Source organism: Lytechinus variegatus, chromosome 2 (genome assembly GCF_018143015.1).
Source record: "Lytechinus variegatus isolate NC3 chromosome 2, Lvar_3.0, whole genome shotgun sequence".
Lineage (NCBI taxonomy): Eukaryota > Metazoa > Echinodermata > Echinoidea > Temnopleuroida > Toxopneustidae > Lytechinus > Lytechinus variegatus.
This window is the reverse complement of record NC_054741.1, coordinates 62,375,447-62,394,059: the sequence shown is the minus strand read 5'-3', so window position 1 is coordinate 62,394,059 and position 18,613 is coordinate 62,375,447. Positions and strand designations below refer to the sequence as shown.

Below are 18,613 nucleotides of genomic sequence, written 5' to 3'. Positions count from 1 at the left end.
TAGGGGGGGGGGGACAACACACGTTTCAAGGGGTCCACGTGAATTTAGGGGGGGGGACGCAGGAAAAAAATTGACAAGAAAAAAAAAAAAGTTATCAAAAAAATTTTAGGGGGGGACACGTCCCCCTCCCCCGCTTCCGCCGCCTATGATTGCCGATCGTCAACAAACACAGTAGCGAGTCAAATGGATTTTTTTTGTAAGGAATTCATGCAATATAAACTTATTATTTCGTAAAATCGTTGAAATGCATGCGTTACTCAAAACAAAAAGAACTTTGTTGTGCCTCCGTCATTTTTCTATATACATATATTTTATCATAGCGTGTAGAGAGATGCGGGTGCATCGTTGGGATTCCACAAAAGAGTATTTGTGTTACCGATTTGTTATGATACACTATAAGACAACAAGGTGCCTCTCAACTATAGCTTTTTTAGCTCAAGTTTTAAATCGATTTTATATGTACATGAACAAACATTTTCTTTCATTTCAATGAATGAATATTATTAGTTTGGAAATGAATCTCCTGAAAATTCACGATATAATGTATGCACCCCCCCTAAAAAAATGTTTGAAAAGCACGGTACAAAATTTAATATAAAAATAATAGATTTTGACACTGATTCGAAAACAGCTCATAATATAATCTTAATTTAAATGAGTTAACTCATATAAACGTGTTTTCTGTCTGACATAAGCGAGTAAAAACGTGTACATTACATTGCTGGAGGGTTAAAGTAACTTTTCTACGAACTAATGCACATCTTTTATGGTAATATTGTCTGCCTGATGACCTTCTAGGCTTCTACATAATGATATAAACGTCGATTTCAGAACTAACATCTGCGATAATTAAAAACAATTAGGAGGTTTAATACCAAAGCCAATTTTCTTCTTATATGATAATAGCTCTCATCATCGGGGGAAAGCGATAATGATATTTCGATAGGCCTACATGAAGCCAAGGGCGTATTTTGGCCGGGAGGGGGGGGGGTGCACTCGATGCACGCGCGTGCACCCTCCCGCTGACTGGAGGCAGAAGAGTTCCGACATTGGTAAGCAACAAGGGCAGAAATCTCTCCCCAAAGGTAGGGGGACCAGGGGCTGAAAAATTTGACAAGCCCCCACCCCCCAAAAAAAGAAGGTTTATCACCCCCAAAAGTAAGGTCCGAGTCTCTACCAAAATAGATTTGACAAGCAAAAAAAAAAAAAAATACGGTTAGCATCCAAAAAGTAAGGTCATCTGAAATACATGTTTTATTCCGATTTTGAATGATGTATTTCTTTGCATCATAAAAGACCAAAACTATAAAAGGGGGACATTGTGCCCCCTATACTATTTTGGGTAGGGTGGACGCGTCCCCCTGTCCCCCTTGGATTTCCGCCCATGGCAAAGCGAAAAGCAAAATTTGTACCCCTCCTTCTGCTTTCAACAGCTGATTTTTCAAACTTTAGTTCCACCTCCCCACGGATGTGCACCCCCCGATCCATACCACTTAAGTTCCACCTTCCCAGGGATGTGCACCTCCCTATGCTCAAATTAACCAGCCTAGCTACCCGCGCCAAGCTTGGAGGGTGCGTTATGTGCCCGTTCTGTGCATAAACCCGAAGCTGAGGATAATATAATATAACCATGTCAACTTCTAAAGGGAGACCATTGATGACCGTTGATGATTATCGATGTCGAGCTCAAGAACTAATGTCACCCGAAGGCTGGTCGTTTTACAACGATGCTTCTGGGCGGAGATCGACGTACAACGATAGCATGGAAGCCTTTGATCGGTAAGCACATACAGGGGAATTTGCTATGTATTTAGACAACTAAGATTTACAACCATTATGATGTGACCCCGGGATCTGACTCACTGGCGGATCCAGGGGGGGGGGGGCAAAGCCAGCCCGTGCCCCATTAAAGAGGCACAATTACTTTTTTTTAATGTAAATACGCCGTTGAAATAGTGTCCCTCCCCCGTCTTGAAAGTGAAGACTTTTTTCTGGATCCGCCCTCGATCTGACTAGACTTGAGGCGAAAAAGTGCTTACCCCCATGACCCCCTCTATCCCCCCCCCCCCTCTCACTCTCTCGTCTTCCTCATCTCCCTCTTTATACCTATCGGTATAAGTATTTTTTTTTGCTTACTTTAAAGGGGAATCCAACCCAAATGAAACCTTGTTTTTATAAGAAAAAGAAAAATCAGACAAGTTGATAGGTGAAAGTTTGAACAACATTGGACAAATAACAAGAAATTTATGAATTTTTTAAAGTTGTAAATATTGGTAATCACTATACCCATGGAGACTTCAAATTGGCCGCTTATGTGATGTCATAGTGATGTAAGGCAAGGACTACTCTTCCATGTACTCCAATACATATTATGGCTAAAATGTCATTTTTCCCAAAAGTTTTATTTCAAATGATATTTTTCTTTCATGAGGATATTAAACAATATACTACAATGGGTTATATTTAGATTACTGCACCAGGGGAATGGGTACTTAGGAGAAAACCACAAATCCCTGATAATAAAGTACATGGCCTATGGGAAAGTTGTCCTTGCCCCTTGTCATAATTTACTTACCCAGTTGCCAATTTGAAATCTACATGGTATTAGTGATCTCAATTTTAAAGCAGCTATATTTTTCTTATTGCTTGTCTGATTTCTTTCAAACTTTCACCATTCTGTTTAATTCATTTTTCTCCTTCCCAACACAACATTCTATGGCCAAGGCTGGATTCCCCTTTAAAAACTTGTAAATAACATACAATTCCCAAGCTAAAATGTCTACGACTGACCCCCTGACCAATACTAGTACATAGGCCTATATACTTGTTGGTTACGCGTTCATTGTGGTGAAGACCTCCATTGGACTATGAACTTGATCATTATATACTGTTATATACCTCAATCGGACATGTGCCTTGAACCATGAAAATAAATCAACTTTGATATATTGTACGCCTATTTACTGCGTGGTATTAGACCTATGAATCGGACGTCATATCATTTTGTGTATATACCACTTGGCAAAATGATCATTCTTATCTGGTATACTTTGTACATAATCGGGTATACGACCTTGTCCCGAGTAGCATATTTTGAGCTAATTTGGTTAATCGTGTTTCTTTGTAGGATGGAGGGCTTCCACTAGTCTTCAGGCACAGACCCTGATTGATATTTTTTATCAACGAGTGAGTCTGTACACAATACTAGCATACGAAAGTTTTTATCAGAAATAAGGTGAAAATAGATGCCGTGGATCATCATAAAAAGAAACCCTTTCTGCTTCAATTTAGACCTACAGTACACAAGTTATTGTAGGCTTGCGCATTCAGACCCTTTAACTCGAGTGAAGGGTTTGCACATCCGCTTCAATGGGTATATACACAGGGAAAAAAAATTATACAACGCTGTTTACTATATGAACCTTACAGTAATTGTTAAAACAGTTTAAACAACTGTTTAAATCTTAAGCAACAAAGTTTAATTTTCAATATCTAATTGTCAATAAATTAAACATGATTGTTTAAACGGTTAAACAAATACTGTAAGGTTCATATAGTAAACAGCGTTGTATTAAATCTTAAACAGCGTTTTTACTGTGTATTGATCTTTGCCGCTGTGATAAGTTACTTATTGTCAAAATTGTGTAGAGATTCAATACCTATCAAGATTAGCTACTGCAGTTTGGCTTGAAATTGACAGGTATTGAATTGGTCAAAGGTCAAGTCCATCCCAGAAAAATGTTGATTTGAATTTGATAAATAAATCAAACTAGAACAAGACCAAAATTTTATCAAAATCGGGTATGAAATAAGAAAGTTATGAAAGTTTTGCTTATTTTTCTCAAAACAGTGATTTGCACAACTCAGTAATATGCAAATGAGACAGACGATGATATCCCTCACTCACTATGTTTATTGCTTGCATTATACAATATTTCATTTTTTTACAGATTTGACAATAAGGACCAACTTGACTGAACCATATGGTATCAAACAATGCTAATTCCACATGTTCAGCTACGGAGGGATGAATCACTGTTTCACTTGACAATGAGGAGAAAATTAGAATATTTCATATAATAAAATACAAAAGAAATAGTGAGTGGATGACGTCATCAGTCTCCTCATTTGCAGACCGACCAGGACGTACATTAAACCTGTTTTGTGAAATCAAGCGAAACTTTTAAAATGTAATAATTTTCAATGTTATGCTTGTTGGATTTTTCTCTTTTATTAAAATCAACTTTTTTGCTGGGGTGGACTTGCCCTGTAAATTAAAAAAGCACTCAAATCTTGTGATATTTCTGAGCTTTGTATTAGTTTGGTACAAATAAAAAAGTTGTTTTTTATTACCCAGGGTAGCCACTGAATTCTATTAGGATACTGCTCTGCCAGCGGGCCTTGCATAACATAATTAATAATGTTATGATAATTAATATTGAGCATTAATAGCAAGAAGGCAGAAGGCCCCATGACTCGGCCGAGGATCAAACCCACGATCATGACGGTAATGAGGCGGACGCTCTATACCGTACCACTGAGCCACCATGCCCGGTAAAACAGTCGCGTGAATTAACTGATGATCATCAACCCGGCACTTATCCATTTGTATATGATGTTCTAACAATACAAAGACAAGATTCACTCCATCGTGTAACATGGACATCGATAAAATGCATGCGCTGTATGTTTATTGTTCAAACAAAACTTCCTTAATGATATACATTCAATCCGATTTCGAGGAACTCGAAGTGGACAATCATAATTGTGGGAGATATTCTTAAGATTTTTAAGTCATGATCTTACGTGTATAGGCCTACTACTATATTTCTTTATTTGTAAGGCTATATTGTTTATTGTAAATAAGTTTGTTTCTGACCAATTTCTTTTAATATTTGATATACATTTACAAGATTATTAGTACTGAGAGACAGTCGATCCAGGGGCGTAGATAGCGGGGGGATGGGGGGATGCATCCCCCCAGAATTTTAGGTGGGGGGATGGTGTGTACAATCATCCCCCCAGGTTTCTGTGGGGGAAGAAGCAAAACTATACAGTAATAAAGCAATGAATGCTAGTTAAAATCAATCAATAATAATAGCAGTAATAATCATAACGTACAGCAATGACAAACATGATCAAAATTGGACTTTTATTCAGAGTCAATCATCTTATATGCATTTACAACTTGCAAGTTTTAAGTAATAACAACTGTCTTGCGTCGTCATATACATTTAAGGATCGTTATTCAGAGTTTCACCAAGTAGGCCTACATTTCCTTATGATTATGTATTTGCAAAGGAGATAAGTTCAAAATATTTCATTACAGATTTAAGAAAGTGTCGCTTAATCACTCCCTTTCAGAGCAATTGCTTTCATAACACATTAACACTGTTCAAACGAATTAATAAGAAATTACCTATACACTGACCCTTTTCCCTGCTGGCCATGTCCTCAACCCCTACTTTGCAAAGGAAAGGTGAAAATTTTCAGTCTCTAAGGAGCGAATTAGTAAATGAATGATTTTGGAATGAAAGTGCAAATTTTGGATGGCCTCAGTGATATCCGAGGTTTTTTTCACTCAATATTCACTCTTTCATATATTCACTCCTTAAAGAGTGAACTATTTCACTAATTTTTTCAGGGTACTTTGCGCTTTTCAAAGAAGGTAGAATCATCCAATATATAGACATGCCTTAATTGACGAAGGCAGATTGAATCAATTCAATGATAAGATTAATAAATGGTCTAAGATCACAGAACAAGCCTAACTCGACCCTCAGCGTGTTCATTGTCGGACCTTTGACAAAAAACATACTCATCTCGCGCATTTACGCGATAAAAATTTGACTAATTTCTAGACAAGATTCAATTCAACCTTGTGAATTTCGGTCAATGTAATGACGTGAAATTGTCCAAGCATGTCGCAAGCAAAGCGTTTGAAAACGTCTTATATATATATATATATATATATATATATATATATATATATATATATATATATATATATATAAAGTATGACCCAGCTAGGGATCATCCCCCCAGGTCTAAGGACCTGTCTACGCCACTGAGTCGATCACATTTTTTTCCTTCAAAACCCATTGTTCAATATTTTATTACCACTTAGACCCCCTAATAAACCATTCCTTAGAGAGTGTTTTCCTATCAAATTCTCCGAGAACTGACAATTTAATACTTGCAGTAAAAAGTGTCGAAATTGATATTTTGCACGAAGTGTAAAATGCAAGTTAACAGTACGAAGTGCATTTCGATGACTTCTTTTTTTTTGTGGTATATTTTGTTTTTCTTCGGTAAAAATATGGAATAAGGAAGATGAAACCCAAAGGCATTCGATAGAAGACGTGGAATAGAATTCTTATTTAGCTTGTACTTTCATCTGTTATATGCAGTTTAGGCACTGAAAGAGCAGTGGGTGACCCCCCTCCCCCTGTTAAAATGATGTTTCGAGTATTTAAAAAAGGGGAAAGATGAGAAATGCAAAAGGAAGAGAAAGGAAAATGAAAAAAAGAAATGTGCATAAAAAGTTATGGGCCATAATTCATGTCATTTAATTTAGAAAAACTTGAAATCAATATCGTCTTTCACCTCGAAGCAGGGCGCGGATCCAGGATTTTGCAAGGGGGCAGTTTTATTAAAAAAAACTTTTGACAAGCAAAAAAGGGAGTTTTCATTCCCAAGTGATGTTGATTTATGTCACATGGGGGGGGGGGGGGAGAAAAGCTTTGTCTTCACTTGCGTTTGCACATTATCCAAAACCCCCCAAAAATCATGACTCTCCCACATTCTGTCACTGTCTTGAAGTCATCCCTGCTTCTACAAATCTTAAAATCTTCATTTCCAGTTACGTGATTCGTCCTCGTATTCTCCGTGACGTCACACACCGTACACTATCTACCACTGTTCTGGGCCAGCCAATCAGCATGCCTATCTGCGTAGCACCAACATCATACCACCGGTATGCACACACCTCGGCAGAAGGAGAAACGGCTAAAGGTAGGCATATACAGTGAAATAGTGAGTGATGGACATCATCGATTCTCTCAGGCATTTGCATGTCACTGAGTTGGGGATGTTTTTTTTTTTTAAAAACAAGCGAAACATCAAAATTTCATATCTTTCTTAAAAACATCTGATTTCGATGAAATTTTTAGCATTATGCGTATTTATTTTTCTCTCTTGATTCAAATCAGCATTTTTCTGGGGTGGACTTGACCTTCAATTTCACAAAACAGTTATCTGCACATACATGTTTATATGACGCCACTCACTATTTCTTTTGTATTTCATCATAATCATGCAGTATGAAATAATCATTTTCCCTCCTTGATCAAAGTTTATTCCTCCTAAACATGTAGAAATATCATTCTTTTAACATTTCATGGGTCATTCGAGCTATCCTTATTGTCAAATCAGTAAAAAGAAAATAATAAACAAGTGGAATGCCTCTGGCCGTCTCACCTACATCACGCGATTCAACATAGCAGCAGTGCTGACTTTGAAAACTACTATAACTCGCACAAGATGTTCAGTGATACTTGGTTACTCTTATTTCCACGTTTTATGAACTAGACCAATACATTTACAGAGATAGGATGGTAATTCAACAAATACCCCCAATGTGGCCAAAATTCATTGACCTCACATGACCTTTGACCTTGATCACGTGACCTGAAACTTGCACAGGATATTCAGTGAGACTTGATTACTCTTATGTCCAAGTTTCAAAAGTCAGATCAATAAACTTGCAAAGTTATGATGGTAATTCAACAGATACCCCCATTATGGCCAAAGTTCATTGACCTTTGACCTTGGTCATGTGACCTAAAATGCGCACAGGATGTTCAGTGATACTTGATTACTATTATGTCCAAGTTTCATGAATCAGATCCAAAAACTTTTAAAGTTTTGATTGTAATTCAATAGATACCCCCAAATCGGCCAAAGTTCATTGACCCCAAATGACCTTTTACCTTGGTCATGTGACGTGAAACTCATGCAGGATGTTTGGTGATACTTGATTAACCTTATGTCTAAGTTTAATGACCTAGGTCCATATATTTCCTAAGTTATGATGACATTTCAAAAACTTAACCTCAGGTTAAGATTTTGATGTTGATTCCCCCAACATGGTCTAAGTTCATTGACCCTAAATGACCTTTGACCTTGGTCATGTGACATGAAACTCTTATAGGATGTTCAGTAATACTTGATTAACCTTATGGCCAAGTTTCATGAACTAGGTCCATATACTTTCTAAGTTATGATGTCATTTCAAAAACTTAACCTCAGGTTAAGATTTGATGTTGACGCCGCCGTCGGAAAAGCGGCGCCTATAGTCTCACTCTGCTATGCAGGTGAGACAAAAAATGAAATATTGTATATAATTCAAACAAAAAAGGAACACAGTGCAGCACTATCATGGTCACTGTCTTTCTTTTTAAAGGAAAACAATTAATGGCTGATGTTCGACCCTAGACCCTCAGTTAGAAAGTTAGACGAAACCATCAGCTCACAATAGTCACTCACATCTAGACCAGTGGACTGATCGATATAGTCACGATGATAGGCAAAAATGGGTGTTGATAAAGCATCTCACCGGGGGGGGGGGGGGGCTTCCATTGACGAGTGGGCCATGCGTAACCATGGGGTTTCGAAAAGCACCCTAAACACGTATTTTCCATGTTCTTAAAATACACCCCTTCACAAGTATTGGCGTGTGAAACCCTACCCTTAACAAGTCATTCAATTCATTATTTATTTCCAATTCATGAAATATACAAGTTGGTCTTGGAAACAAAACGATATACCCATGGCAAGTATTCCCTGAATTGAACCCCTACACAACGATATCTTAATTGTTATGTCACGAACGTGATCACGGACGTCGGCTATACCTTTACTTTCATTGGGTTTAGAACCACCCCACACACCTCACTCAAATCGGACCCTAAACACGTGTAGTGTTGGGGCAATAACTAGGTATTTTAGTATTTTTTTACTCTCACAAATTGGACTGTAAACACGTAGTTTGAGTTTTTTCATTATTTTAGTGTTTTTTGACACCCTGAATACGTTACGGTCGTGCCCTATCTTGAAAAAGATATCTTTTTTACGTGTGTATGTGTTTTTTTTGGGGGGGGGGGGTGGCAGGGGGGGGGGGGTCTCGCATGCTATCCACCCGTCAATGGAAGTGGCCCCCGGCACGGAGCATCTCAATCCATTTTGGTATTGGTCCTGATTTCTCTACAGGTGCCGCGGATGCCGACACCCTATTCGTAATGTCATGTTATGCGAATGCATCCATCTCTGAAGTTTCTCGGGCAGCCCCGGGAGGATTAAAATGGATGCAGCTGTATCTCTTTAAAGATCGACGGATCTCTGAACACGTGGTCAAGGAGGCCGAGAAAGAAGGATTCAAAGCTATCGTGCTCACAGTCGATCTTCCCTTTACTGGAAACCGAGCGTTCAGTCAAAAACGGACGACTGGGAAATATTATCAAGACCCTACTTTCCGGTAGGTTTTATTTCATATCTTTTGGCCTTATATTTGCTATTGCATAAAATTTATGAATACAGATCTTGTTATGTGATTTACAAAAAAAATGAAGTTCAGTATATCCCCCTTTTCTATGGTGAAAATTCATGGATGCTTTAACTTGCCAATGACCGTTCTGCTCGAGAATATACTCCGTGGTTTTCAGAACTCGTGGAAACCTGCCCACGGACCAATAATGTCCACCGGTTTATGGCCAAGGAATCATGATAAACAAGGCAGCACATGTATATGAATTCCTTGAAATGACATATAGACCTTCATTCTCTTTGTTATTCCAAAGGCCAGTAAACCTAGCGATAGACATACCCGAGATTCATAGAGCTATTCAGTCTGGTGATGTGTGCATACGACGTTTCCTTGAAGAGCAGGGAGAATCACCGAAAACCTGGGATGATGTAAGGTGGCTGAAGTCTATAACCAAACTTCCTATCGTTTTGAAAGGTATACTAACAGGTAGGTGAAACTTCTAATTCAATGTAGAGTACCCTTTTCTTTTTCAATGCACTCCAGATATCTTTCCTTTCTTCTTTATTTTCTTTTGAATTGTGACGGAGCCGATGGACAGTTCCAGCGGATGGCATAAGGTTCTGCATCTTCTACGCAGAACTCGGGATAGTGTATGTTCATCATTATGGCAGATAACGGATTTGCTTTATGACATGATGGAAACGTAAGCATTATTTTGATCAAGTAGAACTTTGTTATTTCTTGATATTTCCCAATTATTGCGTTTTCAAATCAAAGAGAAGATGATCTTTTCCGTAAGAAATTCATATACTGCCCACTCAATGAAAATTTGGTGCCATCTCTTAAGTTCGCTTTTATTCAGTTATACATAAATATAATTGTCATTAACCTAAAAGCATAGATCTCTTTTTCGCGCCCATAGCTGTCGCAAGATATGTAATGTCTCTGTATCTTGCCTCTGTTAGGTGAGGCTGCCAGGGAAGCTGCTGATGCTGGAGTCTCTGGGATCATCGTATCAGCTCATGGGGGAAGGCAAATCGATGGGATATCTTCTCCGGTATAAAGATTTCTTTTTTGGTTAAAAGCGAAAGTTTTATCAGAAATGCATGAATGTTGGATATTATTTTTACGAGATGTTATTATGAAACAAAGAATACAATCTAAATTAGATGGTATCTTATTTTAAGTTGTTGATAAAAGGAAATATATAGGATTTTTTTTTCATTGGCAATATCGATTCGTACTGGGTCCAACAGTTCACAAGTTAAGACTTCTGCATTTGGAAAGTACATTGCTCTCAAAATCACGTTGGACAAAATTTCCGAAGATATACAATCGCCATTAACTACACACTTTGAAGATTTTTATTGATTCCTTTGATACCCCCATTCAAATAGATGAATAGCATTTTCATTCAGTTCATCAAATAAGAATCCGTAAGCATATTTGCCAGGGTAATTTAGCTTACCGGAATCTACAGGATGGCAGCAACAGGCCTATTGAAAACCCCGACCAATAAAAAGTGTCATGACAGTTGAATCTGCATTGGTTTTCCTTCACACCATGTTCACACCCAGATAGACGCACTTCCGGAAGTGGTATCAGCAATCAAAGGTAGTGGAGTCGAGGTTTACATGGACGGAGGGGTTACGTCAGGAACCGATGTCCTCAAAGCTCTAGGACTGGGAGCCCGGGCTGTACTAATTGGGAAACCAGTCCTTTGGGCACTCGCTTGTGAGGTAAGTTTGTTTTATTTTTGTTTTATTGATTTCAACCATGTAAAATGATATTCACATTGGCAACAATATCGCGTTACATACGCAGATAAGGAAACATCCTTCTCAATATTAGAACAATTTTCCAAACAATCCTGCTCAACAACCCCTTAAAGTCATTCATAAGAGAAAGACCGTCCAATCTTATACATCACACTCTTTAAAGGAAAATGAAACCTTTTGAACAAGAAAGCTTGTGTGAAAACAGCCGGGGAAAACAGAAAAATCAAAGAAACAGATCAACGAAATTTGAAAAATATTTGATAAATAATAAGAAAGTTATGAGCATTTGAAACTTAATGCAATCATGTCATTGGCAATGTGTGGTATCACATGTGAACAACTTTCCATTACTTTTGTATATATTTCACTTAAAATTAAGCTGCCTCTTATCACATCTATCAGTACATGTATTTTTTCTATAGGAGGGCATGAATAATACAGATTTTCAAAGAATACATTATGGATAAAGAGTTTTTATCACCATAAGAGAGAGCAAAAAGATACATTTTGGTGGTATTTTATAGTCCATCACGGTGAAAATTGTTCACATGTGACATCGCACTTCTTTGTTGCATTGCCAAAGGGAGGACATCCATAGCATTAGTGATCGCAATATCCAAATGCTCATAACTTTCTCATTTTTTGTCTGATTTTTCTAAAACTTTGTTATTCTTTTTTTTTCTTTCCACACAAGCCCACTTGTTCCAAAAATTCCATTCCCCTTTAAGTTAAAACATCAACTGCATGCTCTCTACTTCACCTGTACCCGCATTGCACCCTCTTGATCAATGAAGAAATACATGTTACTTTTATCGAGGCCGCCATCATCAAGCCAAATCGCTCACGATGGCGGTGCCATAATAGGTCCTTAATACATTTTGTTAGTATTATTGATCCAATATGCTTATACTACTTTGAGCTTCGGTCGTCTCAAGGGCCCGGTTCCAGGGTAGGCCTATAATGCCTCTCCTATATATCCTTCCGAAAGTTCTTGCGGAATCTGCCGACGGCGGCAGTGACTTTGCCGACAACAGTGCGATAATATTTTGTCTGTCGACTAAAACATTGCCCGCTGATGAAGATATTTGGTTTGGTTTGGGAGCTTGTTGGTGTATCATCACGGGCTGCAGTGTATCACGTCAATTTTCTTTATGTTGATCGGTGGTCCGAGGCAGAGTTGGGGGAAAAGTAGGCACTTAATGATTGCCGATAGTTCTTCGCTTTTGTCAGTAGGGAGTTTTCGCAGCAGGTATATATACGTAGACGCTTTCTTGGACATAGAGAATCTATTAACAAATTTCTTTCAGCATGACCATGGAGTCTTTGTCGGTGAATTGAACACCAGTGTCGTCTGTGACTGTGTACACAGCAAAAACTGTGGTGTTAACCGGTGTACGTAGAGGACCACACCAGTTATTTTACACCGGTGTTAAATTGGTGGTGTTAGTTTTACACCTATAGGTGTTATTACAACACCTTTGGTTGTTACATTTACACTCTTTGGTGTTATTTTCAATCTTTAGAGTGTAATTTTAAAACTTCAGGGTGTGGTCCTCTATTAACACCAGTTGGTGTCAGTTTTAACACCACAGTTTTTACAGTGTGTAAAACCGACATATTTGCACTTTACGTCAGCTCAGAATTTTACGACGATCTGCTGTCCATCTTTTGACAAAGACCTCTCAGCTGTTCATTATAATTTGACGGGCATTTTAAAAAGATTTACTATGTTGTAGAATCTCTCCCCGTTGCAAATGGCAAACTCGCTATCACGGTGTGGGAGCGAGGGACGCCGATCGTCGAATGTAGTCAAACATTTGTGACAAGAAAAAGGTTGCTATATCCTTGCCAATCTTTATTATCCCAGCAATTTCGGATCGCATCATAAGTCTTGTACTGGCATAATACTCTTCACCTTGGGGTTAAGAGTTCCTGTGACCATTTTCTCGCAGATATGGTACATAAAGTGGGACATGTGTATCTCACATTTCAGACCCATTCAGACTAATCGAAGATAACTTGAGATTTATAAAACTTTGTTCTGTATAAACAGGGTTCTGCTGGTGTGAAGAATGTGCTATCCATCCTTGGAACTGAATTGGATTCTGCTTTGGGCATCTCAGGTAAAATATCATGAAAATTAATGTTGTATGACCTATTATTGTATTTTTTCTAAAAACCTTCGACCAGCTTGATACGTGAGCCCCATTAATAACACAAAGTAATCAATATCTTTTATTGCCAGAGGTATAAGAACTTGAATGACTATTTTTCTGTTTCCATTATTGCTGTAAGTCTAAATTATTAATAAAAAGCGTGTTATTTTGTCTCGTCCTTTTTTTTATTTTCCAGGATGTACCAGTCCAAATGACATTCCGTCGAATCTGATTGGTCGGAAATCTTTACTTTGAGCTTGCCATGATTTCATCTGAAACACAATATCTGATTGGCCAGGAAATCTTTACTATGAGCTTGCCATGATTTCATCTGAGACACAATCTCTGATTGGCCAAGAAATCTTTACTCTGAGCTTGCCATATCATATGAGACATAATCTCTGATTGGTCAGAAATAATGTACTCTGGGCTGACCGTGACTTCATCCGACACCTGTTTAACCAACATGTTCAAATTATATCCATACTAATAAATAAATATTGATCTTAAAAAACATGTCATGTTATCTTGTCAGAGGCTTAACCCAATTCCAAATGTTTTAATCTCAAATGTTTATAACAGTTTAAAGGAATGCCGTGGTACAGCGTATGTTCAAAGGAAAATGAAACCCATGGAACAATAAAGCCTGTATGGAAGTAGAAAATGAAAGAATCAGATCAACGAAAGTTTTAGTTGGACAAACATTACGACAGTTATGAATATTTGAATGTCGGGATTACTATTGCTGTAACTTCTGAAAGTTCACATGGCGACGAAGAAGAAGAGGAGTGTATCGCGTCTCATGGTACACCGGCCCACGAAACGATACATGGTATACCGTGAAACCCACTACACTCTTCACCACTAATACTATGGAGCAGCCCATTGGCAATGCGAACAACATCTGTGATGTCACACAAAACTAATCTCCCATTTGGACACTGAAATATAATAATATACCCCCAATCATCTCTTTTTTTTTGTTCATTTATAATTATATGACAAATACTGTGTCGTGAAACCTTCCATCATGCATGTCCATCATTAAAAAACAACATCCGATCTTGCGACAGACTAGAGAAAAAGGAAAAAAGGCGAAATTGTATATCGGAATGATATATGTCAAGCTGTGGGATATCATAGATCCTGTCAAAATAATGGGATAAATGTTATTGTCAAGATGTTCGTTAGTCCGAAAAAAGAGTTCGTTTAACCGAATCGTTTGTGGCATCATTCCGAAAGTTCTTTGAAATGAAAAGAAAACAGGATTCGCTAGTCTAAAATTAATAAAGGATCGTTAGTCCGAGGGGATTGAACTCCGAAAATAAAACAAGGTAGTTATTATTACGAAGGATCGTTATTGCGAATATAACCATTGAGCGATATATAGTCTAGGCATACGGGGCTATAAATCGTTTTAATAGTGAACATTCTTTCGTTTTAGGATTAACGAAACTAACCTTATTTCGTTGTCGGGTCATCAAGAATCAGACTCAATTTTCTTACAGATAAACGAACCTCTGGATATATGAACCTAATCGGAATAATGCATTATTATGATCAGAAAGCTACCATTTAGTAATGATCGAATTCCAGTTGTATATGTATTTTTCATTTGGCATGTTTGGTGACATGTGATGAAAATTCATTTATTTCTAAAAACATTCATTTTGTGATTGAATTAGCATTGATTGCTATAATCGAGATACAGTTGTGACCAAAATAAACCGTTTTTTTTAATAAACAAGTGCACACCAAGATACCAATAATGCATATAGCATTTTCTTTTACTAGTATTTGAAAGCAGGATAAAAGAGCATTGTACATTAGTTGCCTTGCTCACGGGCATAAGTGCCACCGGCCGGGGATCGAACCCCGGACTTTTTATTTTAGCCAAGCGGCAGCGCCTTAGACCACTCGGCCACGGCACTTCGTCTGGCAATCACCCATGATCTTGGTTGGCTTTGAATCAAAGGAATTACTATGGTAACTGTCGGAGAAACAAATTTGGAACACCATGGTTTATTTATTTTTCTAGAATGATACTGTATGTAATAACGTGGACCTTTTCAGAAGCCGAACGGTTTCCACGGGGTCTCCGATCCACCAATGTTTGTTTACGTATTTTTCAATGTTCATATTTTTATGCTGTTTAAATGTTCTTTGATGGATAAATAGATAAATAAATAAATAAATAAATAAAAGAATTGAAATCAAATTGAATTCCATTGTTTTCGTATTTTTGTAATTTATATTTGAAAAAGCACAGGAGGTGGATGCTGGTGGACCCCGCAAACCATAGTGATGATCCCGTAACCAGTGGATTCATACCCAGTCCAGCTCAGATCCTAGGGTGTAGGGGGAGGGGCGGGGTGGCCGAGTCGGCCCCGCCCCCCTATTTTTTGGAAACCCCAAAAAGTGTCACTATTAACTTGAGAGAAACGATTAAAACAGAAAGAAATGAAGGAGGTATTATACCCATGTTAAATTTACGGCCTCGTATTAAACGACCGATGCGATCCCCAAAGTCCTACTTGCATGTGGCACCGCATTCTCTTAGTTCACAATACGCAAATCACACTACCGCAAGTGGGCCCCTATCAATAAAAAATTCCCCTGCACACGGGTTTCCTGCACTGTCAACGGCCGAGTAGCTCTACATGGGAGGATTATGCACTCAAGCAGGCCGTAAGAAAATATTTTAAAAAGACTTAAGATGTCCAGTTTTCAGGCCTTAATATCAACAAATTTTGCGCTCTCATTAATATCAGATTGATAAATAAGATGACAATGTCATGAATTTCTAATAATGGAATTGTCCCTTTTTCAGAATGGAATGTTGACAAGTTTCATCTCGCGCTAAGGAAGAGAAATTGGAAGATAGTCATCCTTTTCATATGATGATCAAATGTACTTACTATGGCCCGGTGCTAGGTCTAAATAGCAATTTAAAAATCAGCTCGCGCTTCGCGCTCGCATCATTTGTTAACTGCGATTCATATCCACTTCTTAATTTTCTTACACAGTGAATGAAATAGTGCTAACTTTACCCTTTTCAGATCGTTACATCATATTTTTTCAGCTCGCGCTCGTGCATTATTGATTTTCATTATAAAAGAATTGTATTTATAATGCCCAGATTCTAGGTCTAAATCTGAAAATCATGAGCACACATGTTTATTGAGATACGCAGCTTTTGTTTTGTTTTGCTTATTTTAGAACGTGCTTAAATTATCCAGTTTCATATCACTGTATCAAAAATGTTCTTTTCGCTCTCCGCGCTCGCATTATCAATGTAAATGTAGGAAGACACCCGCCAATTCTTCATCCTTTTAATGATTTACAAAATGAATATAGTGTCCCGTTTTTAGGTCTAAATCTCTTTTCCGCTCGCTCTTTGTGCTCGCATTAATAACATTGTTTAGTTATATACCTATCCTGTTCATGATTACAAAAAGTGCTTAGAATGTCCAATTTTTAGGTCAGAATATAAAAAAATCAGCTAGCTCTTCGCGCTCGCATTGTTGGACTATATTATCGTACTATTCAATTTGGACTTATATGAGATTATTATTATTTGTTTATGTTTTGTAAGAATAAAGATAAGAAGTGATTGTTTGGACTACCCCTTCAATGAAACAAACAAAAATCAACTTTGATCGGCCGATCGGGGAACATATGGGTGAAAAAATATCGCCCCCCCCCCATAGGCCAAATCTGGATCCGCCCCTGCAGAAGCCTAGTAATGAGCCAGAAGTTACCCCCTTTTTTTTTTTTTTGCTTGCCAAATTCTCTGGACCAAAATATCCTTTTTTTTGTAGTGAAATTTACATCAACACCCCAGCATGTTAAAAAAAAATTCACTCCCTATTTGCCAGAATTTCCCAAAGGTATAATTTTCCACCCTTTACGTTTACCAGACCGTCCCGCCCCCTTTCCTAAACCCCTCTAGTCCCACAATCTCGAAAATTTCACTTAGTTTCCAACCACTACCCCGTTTGCAGAAGGACATCTCGTTTCATAACGACTTCCGCGGCATGGTTTCAGATTTTGGGGACCCACATCACCCCTTCGGAAACATATCAGAGTGCCCAACCCAACATTCGACAAGTCTCCTTTGAAAAGCAGGCCAATTGGCTTTAACGGGACAAGCTCAGGATCGCCGCCCCTGGGGGGCCTGGCGGGGCACAGAACCCCCCCCCCCACTTTTTGAAATAAGCACTGAAAAGCTCCTTTTTAGGCAAGAAAACTGCCCGCTCACGAACGTGTACTGTGCCCCTTTCACCTGCATGAGGAGGGCCCGATTTAGGTGTTACCAAGTGCCCTGCCAAACAAAAAAAAAATGCCCCTCACGAACGTGTTCGATGTGCCCCTTTCCGCCTGGTAATAGGACCCGTTTATGCCGTTAGGCTAGCCCCTTTGCCTTCTTATAGGTGCCCTTTCTCGTATCAATGCCCCCTTTTATCCACGAAAATTACCCTTTACAAATGTGTTCTGTACCCCTTTCACCTGAGAAGGATCCTTTGCAAACGTATGCCCCATTTAAACAAGAAAACGATACTCTCAGTTTACTCATGTTACTACTTATAAAGGAAAAAACTTGTAAGAATAATCCTATATGACTTTAGTTTCATGAGTAATGTGAGTGGGGTCAGTGGCGTACCGTGGGTCACGTCATTGGGGGGGGGGGGCACCAGCAAAATTTTTTAGTCACTTAGGGAGCGCACGAAGCGCGCTCAGTTGTCAGGTATACTGACCTAATAGCGATATTTTAAGGGCATGCAGTGCCATTAAACGGATATGTATCTCACTGATTACATAATGCGAGCGCGAAGCGCGAGCTGAAAATTTTAGATATTCAGAGCTAAAAAGGGACATTATAAGCAATTTTCGTAATCATGATACGTAACTTTCTCGCTAAACAAACAATGCGAGCGCAAAGCGCGAGCTAAAATTATTTGTATACATTTACCCTAAACAGGGAAATTTTAAGGACTATATTTCAGAATCCATTAAGAATATGAATATCGCACCGTAGTTATGTAATGCTAGTGCCATCCTTTGCTGATTTTGTTAGAATTACACCTAAACACAGTCATGAAGCACCTTTTGTAGTCATTGTAATCATGATTATC

At 38.3% G+C, this 18,613-nt stretch overlaps 1 protein-coding gene across 2 annotated transcripts; it reads left to right on the top strand.

The window, feature by feature from the left end:
- The first annotated feature begins 1,512 nt into the window (after window positions 1–1,512).
- Window positions 1,513–15,276, top strand: LOC121408574 (hydroxyacid oxidase 2-like). Of its 2 annotated transcripts, XM_041600086.1 has the most exons (8): window positions 1,513–1,779; window positions 6,863–7,014; window positions 9,271–9,535; window positions 9,858–10,030; window positions 10,510–10,601; window positions 11,122–11,283; window positions 13,376–13,445; window positions 13,675–15,276. In XM_041600086.1, the coding sequence occupies exons 1-8, from the start codon at window positions 1,631–1,633 to the stop codon at window positions 13,731–13,733; spliced, it is 1,122 nt and encodes a 373-aa protein (XP_041456020.1). In that variant the 5' UTR covers window positions 1,513–1,630; the 3' UTR covers window positions 13,734–15,276. The 2 variants fall into 2 exon arrangements, with proteins under 2 accessions (XP_041456020.1, XP_041456022.1); XM_041600088.1 differs by lacking the exon at window positions 13,376–13,445.
- The last annotated feature ends 3,337 nt before the right edge of the window (window positions 15,277–18,613 follow it).

What these genes read in the sequence shown, in the direction of transcription:
- LOC121408574 (XM_041600086.1), top strand. Translation starts at nt 1,631, where the DNA reads ATGTCAACTTCTAAAGGGAGACCATTGATGACCGTTGATGATTATCGA. An exon ending in AGAAGGAGAAACGGCTAAAG is followed by an intron (nt 7,015 to 9,270) that starts GTAGGCATATAC and finishes ATTTCTCTACAG; the next exon opens with GTGCCGCGGATGCCGACACC. An exon ending in TTCTGCTTTGGGCATCTCAG is followed by an intron (nt 13,446 to 13,674) that starts GTAAAATATCAT and finishes TTTATTTTCCAG; the next exon opens with GATGTACCAGTCCAAATGAC.